Genomic DNA, 21,950 nt, shown 5'->3' with positions numbered 1-21,950 from the left:
TAATTTTAATTAAATTGACCGCTGAGGCTATTACTTAACAAATAATAACAAACACTTCTTTTCTTCAGTCACTCACCCCACTTCTCCTCGATAGCCTCAGGGAGGCAGTTTGAACTCACCCCACTTCCCCTCGATAGCCTCAGGGAGGCAGTTTGAACTCACCCCACTTCTTCTCGATAGCCTCAGCGAGGGTGCTGTGCTCCACCCTGCAGGTGTAGGAGTCTCCGGACTGGGGGGTGAGCTCCAGGTACGAGTGGATCTGATAGGTCCAGTCTCCATCATGGAGCAGCTCTGAGGAGGATACATCAGCCGTCACCTTCGCTCCGTTTCTCAGCCAGGTCACCTTTATCTCACGTGGGTAGAAGCCAAACGCGTTGCAGACCAGCATGGTCTGGTGCTGAGAGCTGAAGGGTTTCATAGAGCGGACTCTGACAGTGGGTGGAACTACAGACAAAAAATACTTTAATTTAAAAAAAATAAAAACAACTTGCCTTTGAAATTCAGTCAACAATTACCTAAATCGCATTATAAACCAGTCATGTATTGCCCATTGAAACATTACTTTTGATAGAGATGTTCCACTGCAAATTATAAACAAACACTTTCAGGGCACAAAGATATTTTTATATTACAGAAATTCCACCTTGCTCAGGCTTGCTCGGAGACACCTCAAAAAGGTCAAACATGCTGCTGACTTCAACATGGGTATGGTACGGGGGGTATGGTACGGGGGGTATGGTACAGGGGGGTATGGTACAGGGGGGTATGGTACGGGGAGTATGGTACAGGGAGTATGGTACAGGAGGTATGGTACAGGGGGGTATGGTACGGGGGGTATGGTACAGGGGGGTATGATACAGGGGGGTATGGTATGAGGAGTATGGTACGGGGGGTATGGTACAGGGGGTATGGTACAGGGGGTATGGTACAAGGGGTATGGTACAGGGGTATGGTACAGGGGGGTATGGTACGGGGGGGTATGGTACAGGGGGGTATGGTACAGGGGGTATGGTACAGGGGGGTATGGTACAGGGGGGTATGGTACGGGGGGTATGGTACAGGGGGGTATGGTACAGGGGGTATGGTACAGGGGGTATGGTACAGAGAGTGTGGTACGGGGAGTATGGTACAGGGGGTATGGTACAGGGGGTATGGTACAGGGGGGTATGGTACGGGGGGTATGGTACAGGGGGGTATGATACAGGGGGGTATGGTATGAGGGGTATGGTACGGGGGGTATGGTACAGGGGGGTATGGTACAGGGGGTATGGTACAAGGGGTATGGTACAGGGAGTATGGTACAGAGAGTGTGGTACGGGGAGTATGGTACAGGGGGTATGGTACAGGGGGTATGGTACGGGGGGTATGGTACGGGGGGTATGGTACAGGGGGTATGGTACAGGGGGTATGGTACAGGGGGGTATGGTACAGGGGGGGATGGTACAGGGGGGTATGGTATGGGGGGTATGGTACAGGGGGGTATGATACAGGGGGTATGGTATGAGGGGTATGGTACGGGGGGTATGGTACAGGGGGGTATGGTACAGGGGGGTATGGTACAGGGGGTATGGTACAGAGAGTGTGGTACGGGGAGTATGGTACAGGGGGTATGGTACGGGGGGTATGGTACGGGGGGTATGGTACAGGGGGGTATGGTACGGGGGGGTATGGTACGGGGGGTATGGTACAGGGGGGTATGGTACAGAGGGGTATGATACAGGGGGGTATGGTATGAGGGGTATGGTACGGGGGGTATGGTACAGGGGGGTATGATACAGGGGGGTATGGTACAGGGGGGTATGGTACAGGGGGGTATGGTACGGGGAGTATGGTACAGGGGGTATGGTACAGGGGGTATGGTACAGGAGGTATGGTACAGGGGGGTATGGTACGGGGGGTATGGTACAGGGGGGTATGATACAGGGGGGTATGGTATGAGGGGTATGGTACGGGGGGTATGGTACAGGGGGGTATGGTACAGGGGGTATGGTACAAGGGGTATGGTACAGGGGGTATGGTACAGAGAGTGTGGTATGGGGAGTATGGTACAGGGGGTATGGTACAGGGGTATGGTACAGGGGGGTATGGTACAGGGGGTATGGTACGGGGGCTATGGTACAGGGGGGTATGGTACAGGAGGTATGGTACAGGGGGGTATGGTACGGGGGGGTATGGTACAGGGGGTATGGTACGGGGGCTATGGTACAGGGGGGTATGGTACAGGGGGTATGGTACAGGGGGGTATGGTACGGGGGGGTATGGTACAGGGGGTATGGTACAGGGGGGTATGGTATGGGGGGTATGGTACAGGGGGGTATGATACAGGGGGTATGGTATGAGGGGTATGGTACAAGGGGTATGGTACAGGGGGTATGGTACAGAGAGTGTGGTACGGGGAGTATGGTACAGGGAGTATGGTACAGGGAGTATGGTACGGGGGGTATGGTACAGGGGGGTATGGTACGGGGGGTATGGTACAGGGGGGTATGGTACAGGGGGGTATGGTACAGGGGGTATGGTACAAAGAGTGTGGTACGGGGAGTATGGTACAGGGGGTATGGTACGGGGGGTATGGTACGGGGGGTATGGTACAGGGGGGTATGGTACGGGGGGGTATGGTACGGGGGGTATGGTACAGGGGGGTATGGTACAGGGGGGTATGATACAGGGGGGTATGGTATGAGGGGTATGGTACGGGGGGTATGGTACAGGGGGGTATGGTACAGGGGGGTATGGAACGGGGAGTATGGTACAGGGGGTATGGTACAGGGGGTATGGTACAGGGGGGTATGGTATGGGGGGTATGGTACAGGGGGGTATGATACAGGGGGGTATGGTATGAGGGGTATGGTACGGGGGGTATGGTACAGGGGGGTATGGTACAAGGGGTATGGTACAGGGGGTATGGTACAGAGAGTGTGGTACGGGGAGTATGGTACAGGGGGTATGGTACGGGGGTATGGTACAGGGGGGTATGGTACAGGGGGGTATAGTACGGGGGTATGGTACAGGGGGGTATGGTACAGGGGGTATGGTACAGGGGGTATGGTACAGAGAGTGTGGTACGGGGGGTATGGTACGGGGGGTATGGTACGGGGGGGTATGGTACGGGGGGGTATGGTACAGGGGGTATGGTACGGGGGTATGGTACAGGGGTATGGTACAGGGGGGTATGGTACAGGGGGGTATGGTACAGGGGGTATGGTACAGGGGGGTATGGTACGGGGGGTATGGTACAGGGGGTATGGTACAGGGGGGTATGGTACGGGGGGTATGGTACGGGGGGTATGGTACAGGGGGGTATGGTACGGGGGTATGGTACAGGGGGTATGGTACAGGGGGTATGGTACAGAGAGTGTGGTACGGGGGGTATGGTACGGGGGGTATGGTACGGGGGGTATGGTACGGGGGTATGGTACAGGGGGTATGGTATGGGGGGTATGGTACAGGGGGTATGGTATGAGGGGTATGGTACGGGGGGGTATGGTACGGGGGGTATGGTACAGGGGGTATGGTATGGGGGGTATGGTACAGGGGGTATGGTACAGAGAGTATGGTACAGAGAGTGTGGTACAGGGGGTATGGTACAGGGGGTATGGTACAGGGGGTATGGTATAGAGAGTATGGTACAGAGAGTGTGGTACAGGGAGTATGGTACAGGGGGTATGGTATGAGGGGTATGGTACGGGGGGGTATGGTACGGGGGGTATGGTACAGGGGGTATGGTATGGGGGGTATGGTACAGGGGGTATGGTACAGAGAGTATGGTACAGAGAGTGTGGTACAGGGGGTATGGTACAGGGGGTATGGTACAGGGGGTATGGTATAGAGAGTATGGTACAGAGAGTGTGGTACAGGGAGTATGGTACAGGGGGTATGGTACAGAGAGTGTGGTACAGGGGGTATGGTACAGGGGGTATGGTACAGAGAGTATGGTACAGAGAGTGTGGTACAGGGGGTATGGTACAGGGGGTATGGTACAGGGGGTATGGTATAGAGAGTATGGTACAGAGAGTGTGGTACAGGGAGTATGGTACAGGGGGTATGGTCCCCACACAGCCCTGTCTGTATTTGTAAATGACCTGCCACTGACTGATGTTCATTAGTCCCACCACAGGTATAAAGGAGAGGGACTGTTGTTAATTCACCCAACTAAGAGATAAAGAGATAAAACTGCACTCTACTAAGGACTGTCGGGAGACTATCCTTTATAATTCCAGCCAGGTATTTGCATCAAAGTAACGCATACAGTTAAATGGCCATGACAGGGTAATATTACAGGGTAATAAACACATACAAAAGAGAAACATTTCTATAAAGTATTCCTTTAATGTTCCTATTATTGAGACCCCAGGTTTTTTTTAAATGTAAGCTTGTGGTAGTTTGCACAGGGCAGGACTCTAAAGAGTTTTCTAAATTGTAAATCAATTTCATCTCCGAGACAGATCTTCGACTCACTACTGAAGTCTTCTTTCCAATCTTTAGCAGGTAGCATTCTGCCCATTGTGTAGCGCTGTGGTGTTTCTAGGCTACAGCCATGTACTGTTTCGAATCCTCTCAGAGCAAGATTGAAATTGAAGCCTCAACAGGTTTATAAAGGGGCTATTTTACCACTGGACCACCTGTTATCTTTTATCAACGCACAAAAGCTGACAGCATACAGGTGTGCTTTGGAGGAAGATTGCATGTGAGATATCACCATTACTCTGTGTACACTCACAATACCATTAGTAATGTGTCTATGCAGTTTGAATTCCATAATTAAAGAAAAAAAAACCCTTCATGGCTTCTCATATTAATGCATATGTGCACAGAAAAAAATAATTACCATATAACATTAAAACACTGCTATTTGTAGATTTTATTTTTAACTTTGACATTATGGACTTTTTTGTGTTGATCAGTGCCAAAAACTCCAAATTAAATCCATTCTGATTCCATGTTGTAACACAATAAAATGTGGAAAATAAAATGTGAGAGCCATTGTATATAATATATATTATATATATATATATATATATATATATATATATATATATATATATATATATATATATATATATATATATTTCATTGTACTTTATTATTACTGAAATTAACTAAACAACATCTGCCTCCATACAATATGTTCTTGTTTAAATAACAGATTTTGCTTTAGTTGTATTTTTGTCAATTATAATCAGCTGGCTTAGTTTCTTTAATGCAGGGTGTCAGACTACAGCAGCATTCCCTCTAATCTTTTTAGATACTGAGAAGCTTGCCGTTTTGACTGAGAAAGGGTAAATTATCAGTGAGCAACCTTCAGCCACGCATTAACAATTTTAATATATTTTTGTTGCAAGATATTTATTGTGGCTCTGCCTTTCATTCTATGCAGCCCTGTTGGTTGTTATCATAGATATAGACTGCATGCTCAACTGGTGGCCTGCATAAATTTGCTTTACACAACAGCATAAAACACTGGCGTCTGCACTGCCTTCAATTGGAACCATCTTTAGGGCTACTAATTGTTCCTTTCTTGGGAATACCAAATTCCGTTTTTCAAAAATGGCCAATTCCATTTGTTCCCACTTTTTATCAACGTATTAATAATTAAATATGACATTTGAACATAAATATAATGTTGGTAGTTAAAATAAGGACATTTAATAAATATTACCACAATTCATTTTTTTATAGCTATCACTTGGCTCATTGCTGGCATTAAAATAAACAGAAAAACCTAAGAATTATATTACAACAGTTCAGAAAGCTGAATGTCCAGCACAGTTGTGAGAATCATATTTACAATCTTCCACTAACATAGTAGTTCAGTCTACAAATAAAGCTGTTTCAAAAAGACCTGTTTAGCTTATTGCTGGCATTTACAATAACAATAAAACATATGAAACAGTTTAGTAGTAACAGTCCAGCAGTGTCATGTGAGAGTAATCCTATGTAGAGGACAACACAAATTAAGTTTAGCGTTTTACTGGCATTATAATAATAACCAGGATAAAATATGAAACACTGATAAAGGCGTATTGACTGACTCGTTGCTCTAAACAGGTTCACTGCTGTGTATTACCTGACTGTAATTTAAATAGCACCCCTTTTAATGTAAACGCATAATTAATCCTCTCAATTGGTTCTTTCCTAATTCTGCAGTTATTTCCAAGATTTAACAAGAGGCGTGTCTCCAGACAGAATGTCTTTATGAAACAAACGGTGTGTAGTGTAGTGAAATTAACGAAGTAGAACTACTTTGTTACACTACTTAAGAACATAAGAAGGTTTACAAACGAGAGGAGGCCATTCAGCCCATTTTGCTCGTTTGGTTGTTAGTAGCTTATTGATCCCAAAATCTCATCAAGCAGCTTCTTGAAGGATCCCAGGGTGTCAGCTTCAACAACATTACTGGGGAGTTGGTTCCAGACCCTCACAATTCTCTGTGTAAAAAAGTGCCACCTATTTTCTGTTCTGAATGCCCCTTTATCTAATCTCCATTTGTGACCCCTGGTCCTTGTTTCTTTTTTCAGGTCGCAAAAGTCCCCTGGGTTGACATTGTCTATACCTTTTAGGATTTTGAATGCTTGAATCAGATCACCGCGTAGTCTTCTTTGTTCAAGACTGAATAGATTCAATTCTTTTAGCCTGTCTGCATACGACATGCCTTTTAAACACAGGATAATTGTGGTCGCTCTTCTTTGCACTCTTTCTAGAGCAGCAATATCCATTTTGTAATGAGGTGGCCAGAACTGAACACAATATTCTAGGTGAGGTCTTACTAATGCATTGTAGAGTTTTAACATTACTTCCCTTGATTTAAATTCAACACTTTTCACAATATATCCAGCATCTTGTTGGCCTTTTTTATAGCTTCCCCACATTGTCTAGATGAAGAAATTTCTGAGTCAACATAAACTCATAGGTCTTCTTCATAGATTCCTTCTTCAATGTCAGTATCTCCCATATGATATTTATAATGCACATTTTTATTGTCTGTGTGCAGTACCTTACACTTTTCTCTATTAATGTGTCTGCCCAGTTCTGAATGCTGTCTAGATCATTTTGAATGACCTTTGCTGCTGCAACAGTGTCTGCCACTCCTCCTATTTTTGTGTTGTCTACTTAAGTATTTGTTTTTGGGATCTGTAATTTACTTAAGTACTTTATTTTTGGGATACTTGCACTTTTACGCAAGTACGTTTGTTTAGAAAATATTGTACTTTTACTCCACTACATTTCCCAGAAGCATCTCGTTACTCGTTCTTTGAGCACTTTGAGTGCGTTCAAGGAGGTCATTCTGCGCAGTCTGTGCAGAATCTGAACAATTAGCCAATGATCTTCTAAGAATGATCTCCGTGAACACACCCACTGACTCTTGCGCTGGCAAGGATTCTGATTGGGTAAAGCAGAGCTGCTTGTGCAGTGTCTGCTTGCTTTGACAATGACAGTATGCTGATGCCCAGCCAGAGACTTGATTTTTAAGATAACCAATCAACAAACACCACGTTTAGATGCGGAGGATGCATTTAGTAGTTTAGAAAAATAACAGGAATCTACAAGCAGTTTCAAAACAAGATTTCACATTTTTAACATTTAATCCTAAAATTGTTTAATGAATTGTGTTTTATTTATGGATAAAGGTTGTGACTAAAATTTAAATTTCTGATTTGAGATTTAAATTAAGCATTTGAGCCTGAAAGAGCGGGCTTAATCGTGTGGTAATGCCCGCTTCATGCAGTTACATGCCCGAGAAGGCGAGAAGGCTCCTGAGGGCTCAAATTATTATTATTTGTTTATCTAGCAGACGCCTTTATCCAAGGCGACTTACAGAGACTAGGGTGTGTGAACTGTGCATCAGCTGCAGAGTCATTTACAACTACGTCTCACCCGAAAGACGGAGCACAAGGAGGTTAAGTGACTTGCTCAGGGTCACACAATGAGTCAGTGGCTGAGGTGGGATTTGAACCGGAGACCTCCTGGTTACAAGCCCCTTTCTTTAACCAGTGGACCACACAGCCTCCTTGCTATTAGAATATGGATATGTTAAATAAAATTAAAGAATTACGTTTTTCTAAGTTTTATCCTGATTTTATGAAGCACTAGTTTTGGTTGCTAAGCATTTACCTCAGTATTCCATGAGTAATGTGGTCTGTTCAGGAATATTAGCCTTAGAGGGAACGCTGAACTCCAGTCCTTGAGGGCCGCAGGGTCTGCTGGTTTTCATCCCAACATCAGCTCTCAATTAACTTCATTGATCCAATTATTTGTTCAATTGGACATATTTACTATTTTCAAAGTATTTTACTGTTGATTATTTAAAAAATGCACTTGACTCAAGGCACACTACCTATGAAACTATGAGGCCTGGAGTGCCCTAAATTTGTCCCATTAATCAAATAATCAGACTAATTAAATGATTGAGAGCTGAGGTGGAAGGAAAGCCAGAAGCACTGCGACCCTCTCGGAGGTTGACACTCCGCTCTAAAGCCTTTGCTTTAATATTTAACAGTGGGGTTCAATGTATTTCCTTATCTTCTCAATGATTACTAACATCTTTGCTCAAGTTGTCTTTTTTTGCTGCAGTTGAGTGTAGTGCTATTACTTACTTTTCCTATCTGTTGCGAAGCTCAGGTAGAGTCCCATGTTGTGTTTGCAAGCTCCATCCACGTTACTCAGCAGCCCTGCCAGCGTGTCCTTATCCTTGTTCCACTCCTCCGCATTCTTCACCCCGCAGGCTGTGTTCCCAATGTGCTTCTGGATCTTGGTGTCGTAGTGAATAATCTCCTGCTTGTTAAAAATATATCTCATCGAAAACACCATGTCCGTCATGCTGCTGTCACTGTACTCACAGTCCCAAAGCAACTGGTTCAGGTAACCGTCTAAAAAAAAAAAAAAAAAAAAAAGACAGAAATGAAAAATATACATTACTTTAAACTTGCTACATGCAATTTTATTATATATATATGTATGTATATGTATGTATATGTATATATGTATATATATATATATATATACACACATACACACACACAGTATATGTATTTTTTATTTATTTATTTATTTATTTATTTTTTTGCCCAATGTAAATTATTGAAGACAGTGGATTAATTGGTAGAAATCACCTGCTGTTCCTAAAACCTATTCGGGCCTTGTGTATACAAACGATACCACACAAACGTAAAACGTTACATGCAACAACAAAATAAATAAATAAAATGATCAGACAAAAAGAATCCCCCAAAAAGAGCACTTTATAAAGTGATCACTGCAACTCAGAGAGCAGTAAATGACGACATGTTTTTTTTTTTTTGTTACATTCATGTGGGCCAAATGTAAATTATGTACTGTTTGTTTGTCTGTTTAAATAAAGTTTAATTAATTTGAATTTATGTTTGGCAGGGATGGGGTTAATTCCATCCCTGTCCACGTGTGGCATGTGGCTGGGTCTTGAGTGAATAATTGATCAGTCCCAGCCACATGGCATGAAGAGGAGTCAAATCCTTTGTTTAGCTGGAGGAGTTTGGGAAAGGGAAAGGGGAAGAGTAAGAGTGTTTTGTTTAAACCTTTTATTTGTTTCTGTTTGGTTTGCATCTGTAAATAAATGTGTGCTTTAACTGCAGCTCTTCATCTCTGAGTCTCACTCCTGTCGGTAACAGCTCGGGCTGTGACTGCTTTCCCTCGTTAGTGTTTATGATTTTGAATATTTCCAGGTAAAAACTAACAAAAACGATATTTACAATGTATCTACAAATTGAAATCTATAACTCTGAAAGTTAGTAAACACTGTGCTCTAAAGCATAATTGTGTGTTGTATCAGAAATATATTGCAGTGACAATATTAAATTATAATTTTACATTGCGATAGCTTTGCTCTTTGAAAAGAGCTGCTTTGAGATGTTTGTTTGGATCTCAAAGGCAAACCTGCCTCGTCTTCTCTGGTGATAATAATGAGGCCACTCCCCAAATATGTGACGACCCTGGCGGTAACACAGGTATAAAAACTCTAACGGAAAAAATGGTACCAAAGTCACTTCACAAGTCTGATTGCGCCCGTTTGCTCCCATCTATCCATAATCAGGCACTAACAAAATGTGCCTTAACGTTACTGCCATATACCGTGTGATCAGAATTGAGCCCATGTAGTTTCTATAATTATGTTTTGTATGGTCTTAAGCAGCTGTTCTCAGATGGTTTATTTTTATATAGATTGAAAACCCCAATTTTTTTTTCTATGACATTTGCCTACAATGTTTAACCAGACATGCATTTTAATTCACATACAGCAACATTAAAAACACATAACCTTAAACATGAATAGAAAACTTGGTGAATTATAATGGAGAATGAATGTCTTCTGGGTCAACTTAAATGTAACTTTTTTCAAATACACACCCTGGCTTAATGTTATGGTAAGCAGAACTGAGGGGTGGAATTTCCAGATGGTTACAAAATAAAAAGGTGGTCCTTAATTAATTTATCACATTTAAGCAGATCTGCCTTTTGTAGATTTTCTAGCAAGCTGCTAGTTATCATTGTGATGAAATATCTCAACTGCAGTTGAATTGTAGATTGAATCATCCCCTAAACTGGATCACACTGCACAGGTGCATCACAGAAGAATGTACCACACACTGCATTGCTGAGTATTACTGGCTGTGACTGCATGCCCTGTATGGCAGAATAAGTGATGTGCTGTTGAGCGTAATTCTTTTTTTGAAATTCATATATATATATATATATATATATATATATATATATATATATATACAGCTCTGGAAAAAATTAAGAGACCACTGCAAAATTATCAGTTTCTCTGGTTTTACTATTTATAGGTATGTGTTTGGGTAAAATGAACATTTTTGTTTTATTCTATAAACTACTGACAACATTTCTTCCAAATTCCAAATAAAAATATTGTCATTTAGAGCATTTATTTGCAGAAAATGACAACTGGTCAAAATAACAAAAAAGATGCAGTGTTGTCAGAACTCGAATAATGCAAAGAAAATAAGTTCATATTCATTTTTAAACAACACAATACTAATGTTTTAACTTAGGAAGAGTTCAGAAATCAATATTTGGTGGAATAACCCTGATTTTCAAGCACAGCTTTCATGCGTCTTGGCATGCTCTCCACCAGTCTTTCACATTGATGTTGGGTGACTTTATGCCACTCCTGGCACAAAAATTCAAGCAGCTCGGCTTTGTTTGATGGCTTGTGACCATCCATCTTCCTCTTGATCACATTCCAGAGGTTTTCAATGGGGTTCAGGTCTGGAGATTGGGCTGGCCATGACAGGGTCTTGATCTGGTGGTCCTCCATCCACACCTTGATTGACCTGGCTGTGTGGCATGGAGCATTGTCCTGCTGGAAAAACCAATCCTCAGAGTTGGGGAACATTGTCAGAGCAGAAGGAAGCAAGTTTTCTTCCAGGACAACCTTGTACTTGGCTTGATTCATGCCAAAGCTGCCCGATTCCAGCCTTGCTGAAGCACCCCCAGATCATCACCGATCCTCCACCACATTTCACAGTGGGTGCGAGACACTGTGGCTTGTAGGCCTCTCCAGGTCTCCGTCTAACCATTAGACGACCAGGTGTTGGGCAAAGCTGAAAATTGGACTCATCTGGTGGTGCTTCAGCAAGGCTGGAATCGGGCAGATTTGTCTTTGTGAAGGACGCATGAATCAAGCCAAGTACAAGGTTGTCCTGGAAGAAAACTTGCTTCCTTCTGCTCTGACAATGTTCCCCGACTCTGAGGATTGGTTTTTCCAGCAGGACAATGCTCCATGCCACACAGCCAGGTCAATCAAGGTGTGGATGGAGGACCACCAGATCAAGACCCTGTCATGGCCAGCCCAATCTCCAGACCTGAACCCCATTGAAAACCTCTGGAATGTGATCAAGAGGAAGATGGATGGTCACAAGCCATCAAACAAAGCCGAGCTGCTTGAATTTTTGCGCCAGGAGTGGCATAAAGTCACCCAACATCAATGTGAAAGACTGGTGGAGAGCATGCCAAGACGCATGAAAGCTGTGCTTGAAAATCAGGGTTATTCCACCAAATATTGATTTCTGAACTCTTCCTAAGTTAAAACATTAGTATTGTGTTGTTTAAAAATGAATATGAACTTATTTTCTTTGCATTATTCGAGGTCTGACAACACTGCATCTTTTTTGTTATTTTGACCAGTTGTCATTTTCTGCAAATAAATGCTCTAAATGACAATATTTGTATTTGGAATTTGGGAGAAATGTTGTCAGTAGTTTATAGAATAAAACAAAAATGTTCATTTTACCCAAACACATACCTATAAATAGTAAAACCAGAGAAACTGATAATTTTGAAGTGGTCTCTTAATTTTTTCCAGAGCTGTATATATATATAAAGCAATTCTGGGTTAGATTGGCAAAGCTTTTGCAAATCACCAAAACAGCATCATGTTAAATAGAAAACGTATTGCTAAAGAATAACATGTAAGAGCTGGATGTAAGATGACAGGCAAGTATTAATTGGTTCATAAATTAATTAAACAAAAAAAAAAACGGTTTAAAATAACTTTCAGGGTTTACTTACCGACACCAAAGCTGGATTTGCTACTGCACATCAACAGAGAGACCAGAACCAGCCCCCGCAGGCATTGTGTGTACAGGCTGGAGATCTGCAATGAAGAGGTTCCCATTGTGAGGGAAGGCTGCTTGTTCACTGGAGCTGAGAGGCTGCTGCTGTACAGAGTGAAACACGCCGGAGCTGAGAGGCTGCTGCTGTACAGAGTGAAACACGCTGGAGCTGAGAGACTGCTGCTGTACAGAGTGAAACACAGAGTGAGCAGAGAGAGGGGGAGCTGCACATTTACACATCACTGCTCAGGAACTGCACCAATCAAAGCCACTCTTTTAAAACAGCATCTGTTTCTAGGCAGACGTATTGTATGAAGTTTATGTCTCATTGCCTCTACAACTGTGGAGAGATTTCAGTTTTTTTAAAAAAAATATATATTTTTTTATTACAATTTGTAAATACCTAGACGTTGTAAAATTGAATGGAAAATATTTTTAATGCAGTAATATATATATATTTTTTATAATATGGAAAGAGAAATACATATATACTAAATGCCTTCAACTATAATTAAGTATATCAAAAAATTTAATCTGCAACTATTAAACAGTGTTACATTTAGAAATACTCAAGCAAAAAGCAGATGACCACAGACAAAGAAGTCCTATTAAGTCTTTATTATCTGTCAGAACAATAAACAATGACGTTTCTAAGACTTCTTTGTGCGCGGTCAAATTCTTTTTGCTTGAGATTATTGTTTTGACAATGCAGCTATAATGATCTCTTGAATGAGCGCTGAAGTCTGCACTTGAATTTAGAAATACTAAAAGACATGGAGAAAGCCTTCTAGTCGAAATGTTTGTCATTGAATGTATTAGGTTTATTTTAGTATTTCTATATTTTGAACAATATGTGTCAATATGCTACATGACATGATTTCTCATATTTACCACGTACCTCAGTAAAGCACTTTACATCACTTTATTGAAGTACTCTATAAACAATACAGAGACTCCTGTAAGAACATAAGAAAGTTTACAAACGAGAGGAGGCCATTCAGCCCATCTTGCTCGTTTGGTTGTTAGTAGCTTATTCATCCCTAAACACAGATCCGGAGCTGTCGCCAAGGGCCAGCACGAAACCAGATCACCACCACACTTGTTTCACTAATAGCACGTATTATATTGTACTTCACCACAAACACTGAGAGCACTCACTTTGGAACAGTGATCGTGTGTGTGTCTAATTGTGTGTGTTTGTACCGTGTCTATTATTTGCGGGACTACAACCCTTTGTTTCATTACTGTGCAATACACATTGTTGTGTATTGCCAGCTCTTTATTATTTACTGGCTGGCCACCAGACCATTGGATTATACATCATTAAATCAATCATTTTCACCCGTACTTTGTTGTCTGTGTGTTCTTGGGATTACTGTAACCGCACTACACCTGCTATACACCTGCTACCACTTACCACTTTGCCACACTCCCATATGATATTTATAATGAACATTTTTATTGCCTGCATGCAATACTTTACACTTCTCTCTATTAAATGTCATTTGCCATGTGTCTGCCCAGTTCTGAATGCGGTCTAGATCATTTTGGATGACCTTTGCTGCTGCAACAGTGTTTGCCACTCCTCCTATTTTTGTGTCGTCTGCAAATTTAACAAGTTTGCTTACTATACCAGAATCTAAATCATTAATGTAGATTAGGAATAGCAGAGGACCTAATACTGATCCCTGTGGTACACCACTGGTTACCTCGCTCCATTTTGAGGTTTCTCCTCTAATCAGTACTTTCTGTTTTCTACATGTCAACCACTCCCTAATCCATGTGTATGCATTTCCTTGAATCCCTACTGCGTTCAGTTTGAGAATTAATCTTTTATGCGGGACTTTGTCAAAAGCTTTCTGGAAATCTAAATAAACCATGTCATATGCTTTGCAATTATCCATTGTCGATGTTGCATCCTCAAAAAAATCAAGCAGGTTAGTTAAACACGATCTCCCTTTCCTAAAACCATGCTGACTCCCAGGATATTGTTACCATATAGGTAATTTTCCATTTTGGATCTTATTGTAGTTTCTATAAGTTTACATATAATAGAAGTCAGGTTTATTGGTCTGTAGTTACCTGGTTTGCTTTTGTCGATCGGTATTACGTTTGTAATTCTCCAGTGTGTCGGTACAACCCCTGTGTCAACAGACTGTTGCGTGATCTTAGTTAGCGGTTTGTAAATAACTGGTGGATGTGGAACGTGTATTGCTGTAATTTTTTTAATCAATGGGCAAGCTGGCCTTCTGGTGACTTGAATCGAGGCATAGTCTGTGCAGAGTACAAATTCCTGGCCATAGAGACAAGTGTGGAAGTAGTTTATTTCTGGCTAGACAGTGCTTGGCTGAAATAACAGTACCTTTTCCCCATCTTCACTCTCTGAGACAGGACTGCCCCAGCCCAACATGTTTGGTGTTGAGGATAAAGGGTCTCCCTGTGAGTGGAAATGCCATAGTGGACAAACCCTTAGCAAACCTGTGATAATAAGGCCCAGGAAACTCCTGAGCTGGCAGACTGGCCCCTTCAGGACAACCTCTATATGATGGGTGTGTCGCTACTTCTTATGGCTGACTACATGTCTGAGAAGTGTGCTCTGGTGTTGAAGAAGGTTAAACTTGCCTGGATGTAGTTTAAGGCTGGTCTGGCAGAAGCTTTACAGTACAGAGCAGAGATGGCAAAGGACTTCCTTAAAGCTGGGGGATGGTACAGGACTAAACAGGAAGACTGCGGCACCCCATAAGCCTTTCAAAGGTGGCAGGGGTGTTGCATTGGCCGAATGGCATTACTGCAAACTACCAAACCCCCTGTCCTGTAGAGAAGGCTGTCTTCAGGCTGGACTCCAGGTCAAGCTAAACTAAGTGGCGTCAATGAGGGGCAGTGGTAGGAGTCCTTCCTGGTGTTGTCATTCAGCTGTCTGTAGTCAATGCAGAAGCAGAGCTGGCCATTCTTCTTGGGTACCAGGACCACAGGTCTTCAGGGGATAGAATTTGTCTCGAGCACACTATGGCGCTGCATTTCCTTGATAAGGTACGCTGCCTCTTTGTGCGTGAACCAAGGTGGGAGGGGCTGGCGAATCGGAACTGCCAGGCCAGTATCTGTGTTATGCTGGACAACCTTTGTCCAGCCTGTGTCTCTTTCCTCAATGCCAAAGGTGCCATTAATTCAAATAACAAGCTCTGGAGCATCCCCTGTTGACCCTCTGTGCTGCACTGTAACTCCCTTAGGACCCCAATGAAGTTATTTTTAAAAAAATATGTACTGCTAATATGTGTTTCATGCAGTTACACTTCATAAGCAATGCGATCCTCAGGATCAATACCTTCACTGTAATATCAATAAAACCATGGTCAAATTTTTACAGCTTTAAGTTAAAATATGTCTGGTAAAAGATATCGATTATTAACTTCAAATCAATTCAATTTTTAAAGAGGTCATAACTCCTATAATTATAGTAAGAGAAGTACCTTTGTGTTAAAATACTTTTTAACAGCAGGATCTGATGCTATGATCTTAAGGACTGTAAGCATAGGTTTTACTGACCAATCTACATACAGTTCTGCTCTGTGCCGACATCTCAGTGGTTTTAACAGCGACAGTCTGGAGGAGGTGTGTCTATCATCTTTATACTGTGCTTGTAAATTATATGTATGAAGAATGTACAGTAAATACAGATTAACCTGTTTTGAGGTTATTCAGAGAAGTCTGTTGTGTAATTCCTGAGAATGTACTTTTGACAGTCATGGGGAAGCGCTGGTGTAACCCTTTCCTTGGCTGCCTTTTTATATACAGTTTCATTGGCTTACTAAAGGCAAATCAGTCATTTTTTAAATTTAAACTAAGACCTTTAAATGTTTGTTTGTGGTTTCAAACTGAGCGGTTCTACTGACATACTTACATGGTTTAGAATCCTTGGGGATGTGAGGTGAGTGGGGAGGATATGGAATGCGTTACCTAGTCATGTTGTTGATGCTGAATCACTGGAATCCTTTAATCCTTTATCCTTTGACCTGACAACATTTGCCAAATGGTTTCCGCTCGTTCGTGAATGTTCTTATAAATAATATTAAGTTGTATAAATCATAAAACTGTTCTAGACTGCTGTGGAAGAAGCCAACCAGAGTCTAGAACATTTTTATGAATATCAAAAGTGATTTCATTAATAAAAACAAAGTTCAAATATCTTATGAGTTCAAGCTTTAGGGGCAGCAGTGTGGATTAGTGGTTAGGGCTCTGGACTCTTGACCGGAGGGTCGTGGGTTCAATCCCCAGTGGAGGACACTGCTGCTGTACCCTTGAGCAAGGTACTTTACCTAGATTGCTCCAGTAAAAACCCAACTGTATAAATGGGTAACTGTATGTAAAAATAATGTGATATCTTGTAACAATTGTAAGTCGCCCTGGATAAGGGCGTCTGCTAAGAAATAAATAATAATAATAAAAGCTTTAGAAGAGGTCCTATCATTGCAGACATGCCCATAAGACATCAACATTAAAAAGGTAAAATATTTTATTTTAAATAAAATAACTCTTTGAAAACGATGCAGAATTTCAATAAGAAAAAATGATGATTTTTATTTCAGAATTTGATTTTTTTTAAGGAAGTTAAGCTTTAAATTACAATATTAAAGATACAAAAAGCACCTTCAAAGTCCCTCTGCTTATTATTACTGTGATTACAATTCACTGTATATCTAATATACTCCTAAAAGAACCAGACTTTTAAAAAGACACATTTAAATAACACACTGTCAAAGCATCAGCCCTCTAAAGCATACATCACATACATAAAGTAAAATATGAAGCTATAAGGAACGTTTTCAATTTAAACCACACAGTAGCTATCACACTGTGCTATTCCTGGGGGAAAAAAAGAAGAGATTCTAGGGAAGCATCCATGGGTCAGAGTGAAGGAATTGCATCCTTGAGATACAGTAACATTAGTATATCTACTGTAAACTCTACTGGGGTCACCTTTGTATAAAGTAACTTTGATTTAAGTTAATATCTGGATTCTATGAATATAATGTATTGGGCAAAGGAGTGCTAACAAGGTTTTTAAAAACACTTCTCTCATCTCTTATTAACACTCGCAGCATAACTGTATCACAGCTCTCCTTTTTGTGTGTTGAAAATAATATGGTTTGTTGCTTGTTTTTTTTATACCATATAAAATCTGTAGATAAAAAAAAATCCTAACTGTTTCTTCTTGGTACCTCTTTGTTTTATGGTACTGTTGGCTATATGACCTGATTTTAGATGGAGTGCAGTGGAACTCAGCTACTAGCGTTTGTACCCAACTTATACTTCTAGGTTCTTTTTAAATATCTGCATATTCCAAATTAGAGTCTAAAACACATGCAAAGAACCAAAAGATTTTCAATACAAGAAAAAGAGCCAGTGATCATAAAGCTAATAAGAGGTGAGCGAATGGATTTTAAAGACGGTCAGCGCTGCTTTTAAAGGGAGGGGCCAGTGATCATGTTAATAAAGCTAAAAAAAGAGGTATATGAATGGATTTTAAAGAAGACTTGGTGTGTAAATGTGGAGGCCAAGACACTATGGACGTGTTACATCATCAATGGAGGAGATGCAGAAGTGGTTCCAACCAACATCCCATTGCAGGCTCTGGGATTTGAAACATTACATCCTGTCATTATTGTATGCCTTTAGAACCTACTATTGTATGCTAGTAATAAACTGTATTACTTCTGGTATTATTATTTTTTTTGGATGAAGATGCAATACAGTTTATGGAGAGTCTGAACAGAGATTGCAATAGAGTTTATTGAAGGCTGGTTCCTGGTGCTGTCATAATGGCTCAGTGAGGGAATGTTTTGTTTTGTGTTTTCATATCCGGCATCGACTCTCTTATTAGGGTACCAGAGTATTCCAGGAATTAATATTTGGTGCTTTTACAATATCTATGTTATCAACTCACACAATTAACACTGCTTTCAGTTTACTCAGCTGGTTATTGTGTATACTTTTATAAAGCCCCTTGGGATATCTTGTCATGGCTCTAGATACATTTCCATTATATTTTATTGCATCACTAGTTTTTAGGGTTTACAAGAGGTTTAAAAACAGCTGCACAGCACTTCTATAGTTTCCCCTTTTCCCCACAGCAGCAGACAGACATTTAAATTAATGAGAATCATAAACACAAGCTGGAGCAGAGCAGATCAGGATTTCTTCATCAAAAGGAAAACCCTGAAAGAAAAGAGCAATATTTCAGTACTGGTATGGGATGTGCAAGAATACCATGAGAAATAGTAAGTCACATTTTCAATACCCAGGCTTCTCTTCTTGCTTAACTACGAATGTTGTCTTTGTGTGGTTAGCAATGCTGCAATAACCGCACCAGTAAAACAGTACCAGAGCCGTGTAGCTACCTGGTTCAGTTGCACTTGTTCCCTTTGATGAGGAAGAAGGTCCCGACAGCCACTCCCAGGAGCCCCAGAGTCAGCCCCACAGCGCAGAACGCTGTCTCCACAACATCAGAATCTGTCTGCACATCCGGCTCTGTGTGGAGAGGGAGAGCAGTATTTGATCTTTCTACTGTGTTTCAGTATATGTACAGTGGTTTGCAAAAGTATTCACCCCCCTGCAAAGTTTTCACATTTTGTTGAATTACAAATAATGTATGCACAGTTTTTCAAATGAACTTTTTTTATTCAAAGCTGTATTGGTTAAACTGAACACTGTTATATGAGGAGGACGTTAAATGTCAGTAGAACTTGCAAAGAAAATGTACAAAATGAAATGTACTGGTTGCATCAGTATTCAGTATTAATTCTCTTTTCTGACTCAAACACGTTTTCCTCAAGGATTCGCCTGTACTTTGCACCATCCATTCTCCCCTCTATCCTGACAAGCTTCCCAGTCCCTGCTGAAGAGAAGCATCCCCATAACATGATGCCGCCACCACCATGCTTGACAGTTGGGATGGTGTTGACTGGGTGATGTGCAGTGTTGGGCTTGCGCCAGACATAACGCTTGGAATTTAGACCGAAAAGTTCAATTTTTGTCTCGTCTGACCACAAAACCTTTTTCAAAATGTCTGCAGTATCATTTTTAAGATGAGGCTTTTTGAGTAATGGTCTCTTTCTCGACACCTGTCTTACTGTTGATGTGTGAACACTGACTCCCATCTCAGACACAGAACTTTGCAGATCTCTCAAGGTCATTGTTGGCTTCAGAGTGACATCCTGAACCAGTTTCCTGCTTGCCCGGCTGCTCAGTTTGGGAGGGCGACCTGATCTGGGTAGTGTCTGGGTGGTATGATGCATCTTCCACTTCTTAATGATGGACTTCACTGTGCTGAGAGGGATAATCAGCACCTTTGAAATTTTCTTGTACCCTTCTCCTGCTCTGTGCCTCTCTACCACTTTATCCCTGACTTGTTTGAAAGCTCTTTGGTCTTCATGGTTGCTTTGTTGGATCACTATGTGAGTTGCAGCTTGAAAGTCTTTATATACCTGAGGGAAATGATCTACAAGTTAAACCACTTTGAGCACACACAGGCTGAAACCATTTCACTAATTTTGTCACCTTTCAAACAAATCATTTGCACCTGAGCTGATTTAGGGCTGCAGTAGCAAAGGGGTTGAATACTGATGCAACTGAGATTAATCTGTTTTTCTCTGTAAATCATACTTATTTATATTCTATATGCATTTTTTAACTTTATCAATGTGGAGTAGTTTGTGTAGATTCTACATGTAAAGTCTAATTTGAAAGCATTGTGGAGTACGGTCAGGTGCCAACTTTGTTTTCAGTGATCAGTTATGTTTTTTTCCTTTGCTAAAAGTGCTTGCAAACAATCAACCAAAAATGACAGTACATGAAAACATTTTTGTGACAGACAGAACCTGGAGAATATGAAGGTTGTCAGTCTGTCTTTACATCTGTTTGCATGGATACACTTTCCTCTTGATATGTGACGGTCACAAGGTGGATAGACTGTTGATAGCAGGGGAAGTATGGTTAAAAATGTAATGTTGTTTTTGTTTGGTTTTGGCAGGGCGGTAGCTCTGCACAGGGAATTCGTTTTGTTTGTGTTTTGTTTATTTTGTATCAATATTTGTCACTTCCTACACTGTAGCTCGGGTGCTCAGCAAGGATGCACTGACAGCCAATTGATTGACGGGGCTCGGTCATGGTTTGGTTGAACGGGAGTCCCTGATTGGCTGGAGGGGCGTATCCTGCAGCACTCCCAACCATAAAGGGAGGCTGCACTGAACACTCCCTCTCCAGACTTCCCAGCGACAGCGTGGGAGAAGTACAGTCGTGGAAAAGTACAGAGCAGTTTGAAAGCAGGTTGACAGCTGCAGAAGCTAAACTAAACTTCCAAATAAAAAATTTACATGGTCTTCAAGCCAGTAATCTGTGACACCTGCATGATGTGGGAAATCCGAGAAAACCCATCAGAGCTCAACCAAGTGTGTGTAAAGTGCTGCACGATCCAGGACTTGCTTAAACTAGTAAGTATGCTAGAAATGGAGCTGCAGGAAATGAGACAGCAAGAGGAGCTTGAGGAGCTGGCACACCCACAATTCATGGAAGTCTGCACCCCTAGCAGACTGAAAGCCACCAGGGAGATGGAAGAGAGTCGAAACAGCTGGGTTCAGATAGGCAGAAGCAGGAAAAAAAGAAACTTCGTCAAACACAACCACCAGAAATCCAGACATCCAACAAATTTGAGCCACTTCAACATTTAGATGACCAAAACCAACATCAGGAGAATGAAAGGAACAACATCCAGGAGCCTATAAACAGTGCTGGCCAGGCAGCAAAAAGAAGGGAGGTCATGATTGTTGGGGACTCCATATTGAGAAACACAGCAAGTTCAGTTCGCAGTCTGGACCCCCTTACTACAACAGTGTGCTGCCTTCCACGAGCCTCTGTCACGCACATCACTGAGAATGTGGACAGGCTCCTAGAACGAACAGGAGACGACCCGGTAGTAGTCGTCCACATCGGTACAAACAACATTGGAAGAGACAGGCCAGGATCCCTGCAAAACAAATACAGAGAGCTGGGAAGGAAATTTAAAGACAAGACCAAAACTGTGGTATTTTCTGGGATACTGCCGGCACCTTGCAAAGGAGCATACGGACAGCTGGAAATACAAAATCAAAATGCATGGCTGAAATCGTGGTGCACTGTGACGGAGTACATCCCGCCCCTGTATTATTATTTGTATATATATGTTTGTATTATTATTATTATTATTATTATTATTATTATTATTATTATTATTATAATTATTATTATAATTATTATTATTATTATTATTGTATTTGTATGCGGGCGGACGAAGCCGTCCGTCCTAATCAT

General features: G+C 41.6%; 3 protein-coding genes across 3 annotated transcripts in view; all 3 read right to left on the bottom strand.

Moving 5' to 3' along the window:
* LOC117434255 (DLA class II histocompatibility antigen, DR-1 beta chain-like) overlaps positions 1 to 12,831 on the bottom strand; it is a 30,556-nt gene extending 17,725 nt beyond the window's left edge. The window contains exons 1-3 of the mRNA XM_059009103.1: positions 12,565 to 12,831; positions 8,595 to 8,867; positions 163 to 444 (exon numbers count right to left, since the gene is read on the bottom strand). Of these exons, the coding sequence (XP_058865086.1) occupies positions 163 to 444; positions 8,595 to 8,867; positions 12,565 to 12,670 (661 nt within the window). The 5' untranslated portion in view covers positions 12,671 to 12,831. The remainder of the gene's footprint in view (positions 1 to 162; positions 445 to 8,594; positions 8,868 to 12,564) is intronic.
* LOC117968203 (SLA class II histocompatibility antigen, DQ haplotype C beta chain-like) overlaps positions 1 to 21,950 on the bottom strand; it is a 401,218-nt gene that overhangs the window by 18,214 nt on the left and 361,054 nt on the right. The window lies entirely within an intron of this gene.
* The window catches only part of LOC117968747 (H-2 class II histocompatibility antigen, A-Q alpha chain-like), a 45,626-nt gene continuing 40,776 nt past the window's right edge, over positions 17,101 to 21,950 (bottom strand). Inside the window, exons 4-5 of the mRNA XM_059009109.1 lie at positions 19,004 to 19,133; positions 17,101 to 18,821 (exon numbers count right to left, since the gene is read on the bottom strand). Of these exons, the coding sequence (XP_058865092.1) occupies positions 19,009 to 19,133 (125 nt within the window). The 3' untranslated portion in view covers positions 17,101 to 18,821; positions 19,004 to 19,008. The remainder of the gene's footprint in view (positions 18,822 to 19,003; positions 19,134 to 21,950) is intronic.

Source organism: Acipenser ruthenus, chromosome 38 (genome assembly GCF_902713425.1).
Source record: "Acipenser ruthenus chromosome 38, fAciRut3.2 maternal haplotype, whole genome shotgun sequence".
NCBI classification, from domain to species: Eukaryota; Metazoa; Chordata; class Actinopteri; order Acipenseriformes; family Acipenseridae; genus Acipenser; species Acipenser ruthenus.
This window is presented reverse-complemented; position numbering and strand designations above follow the sequence as displayed.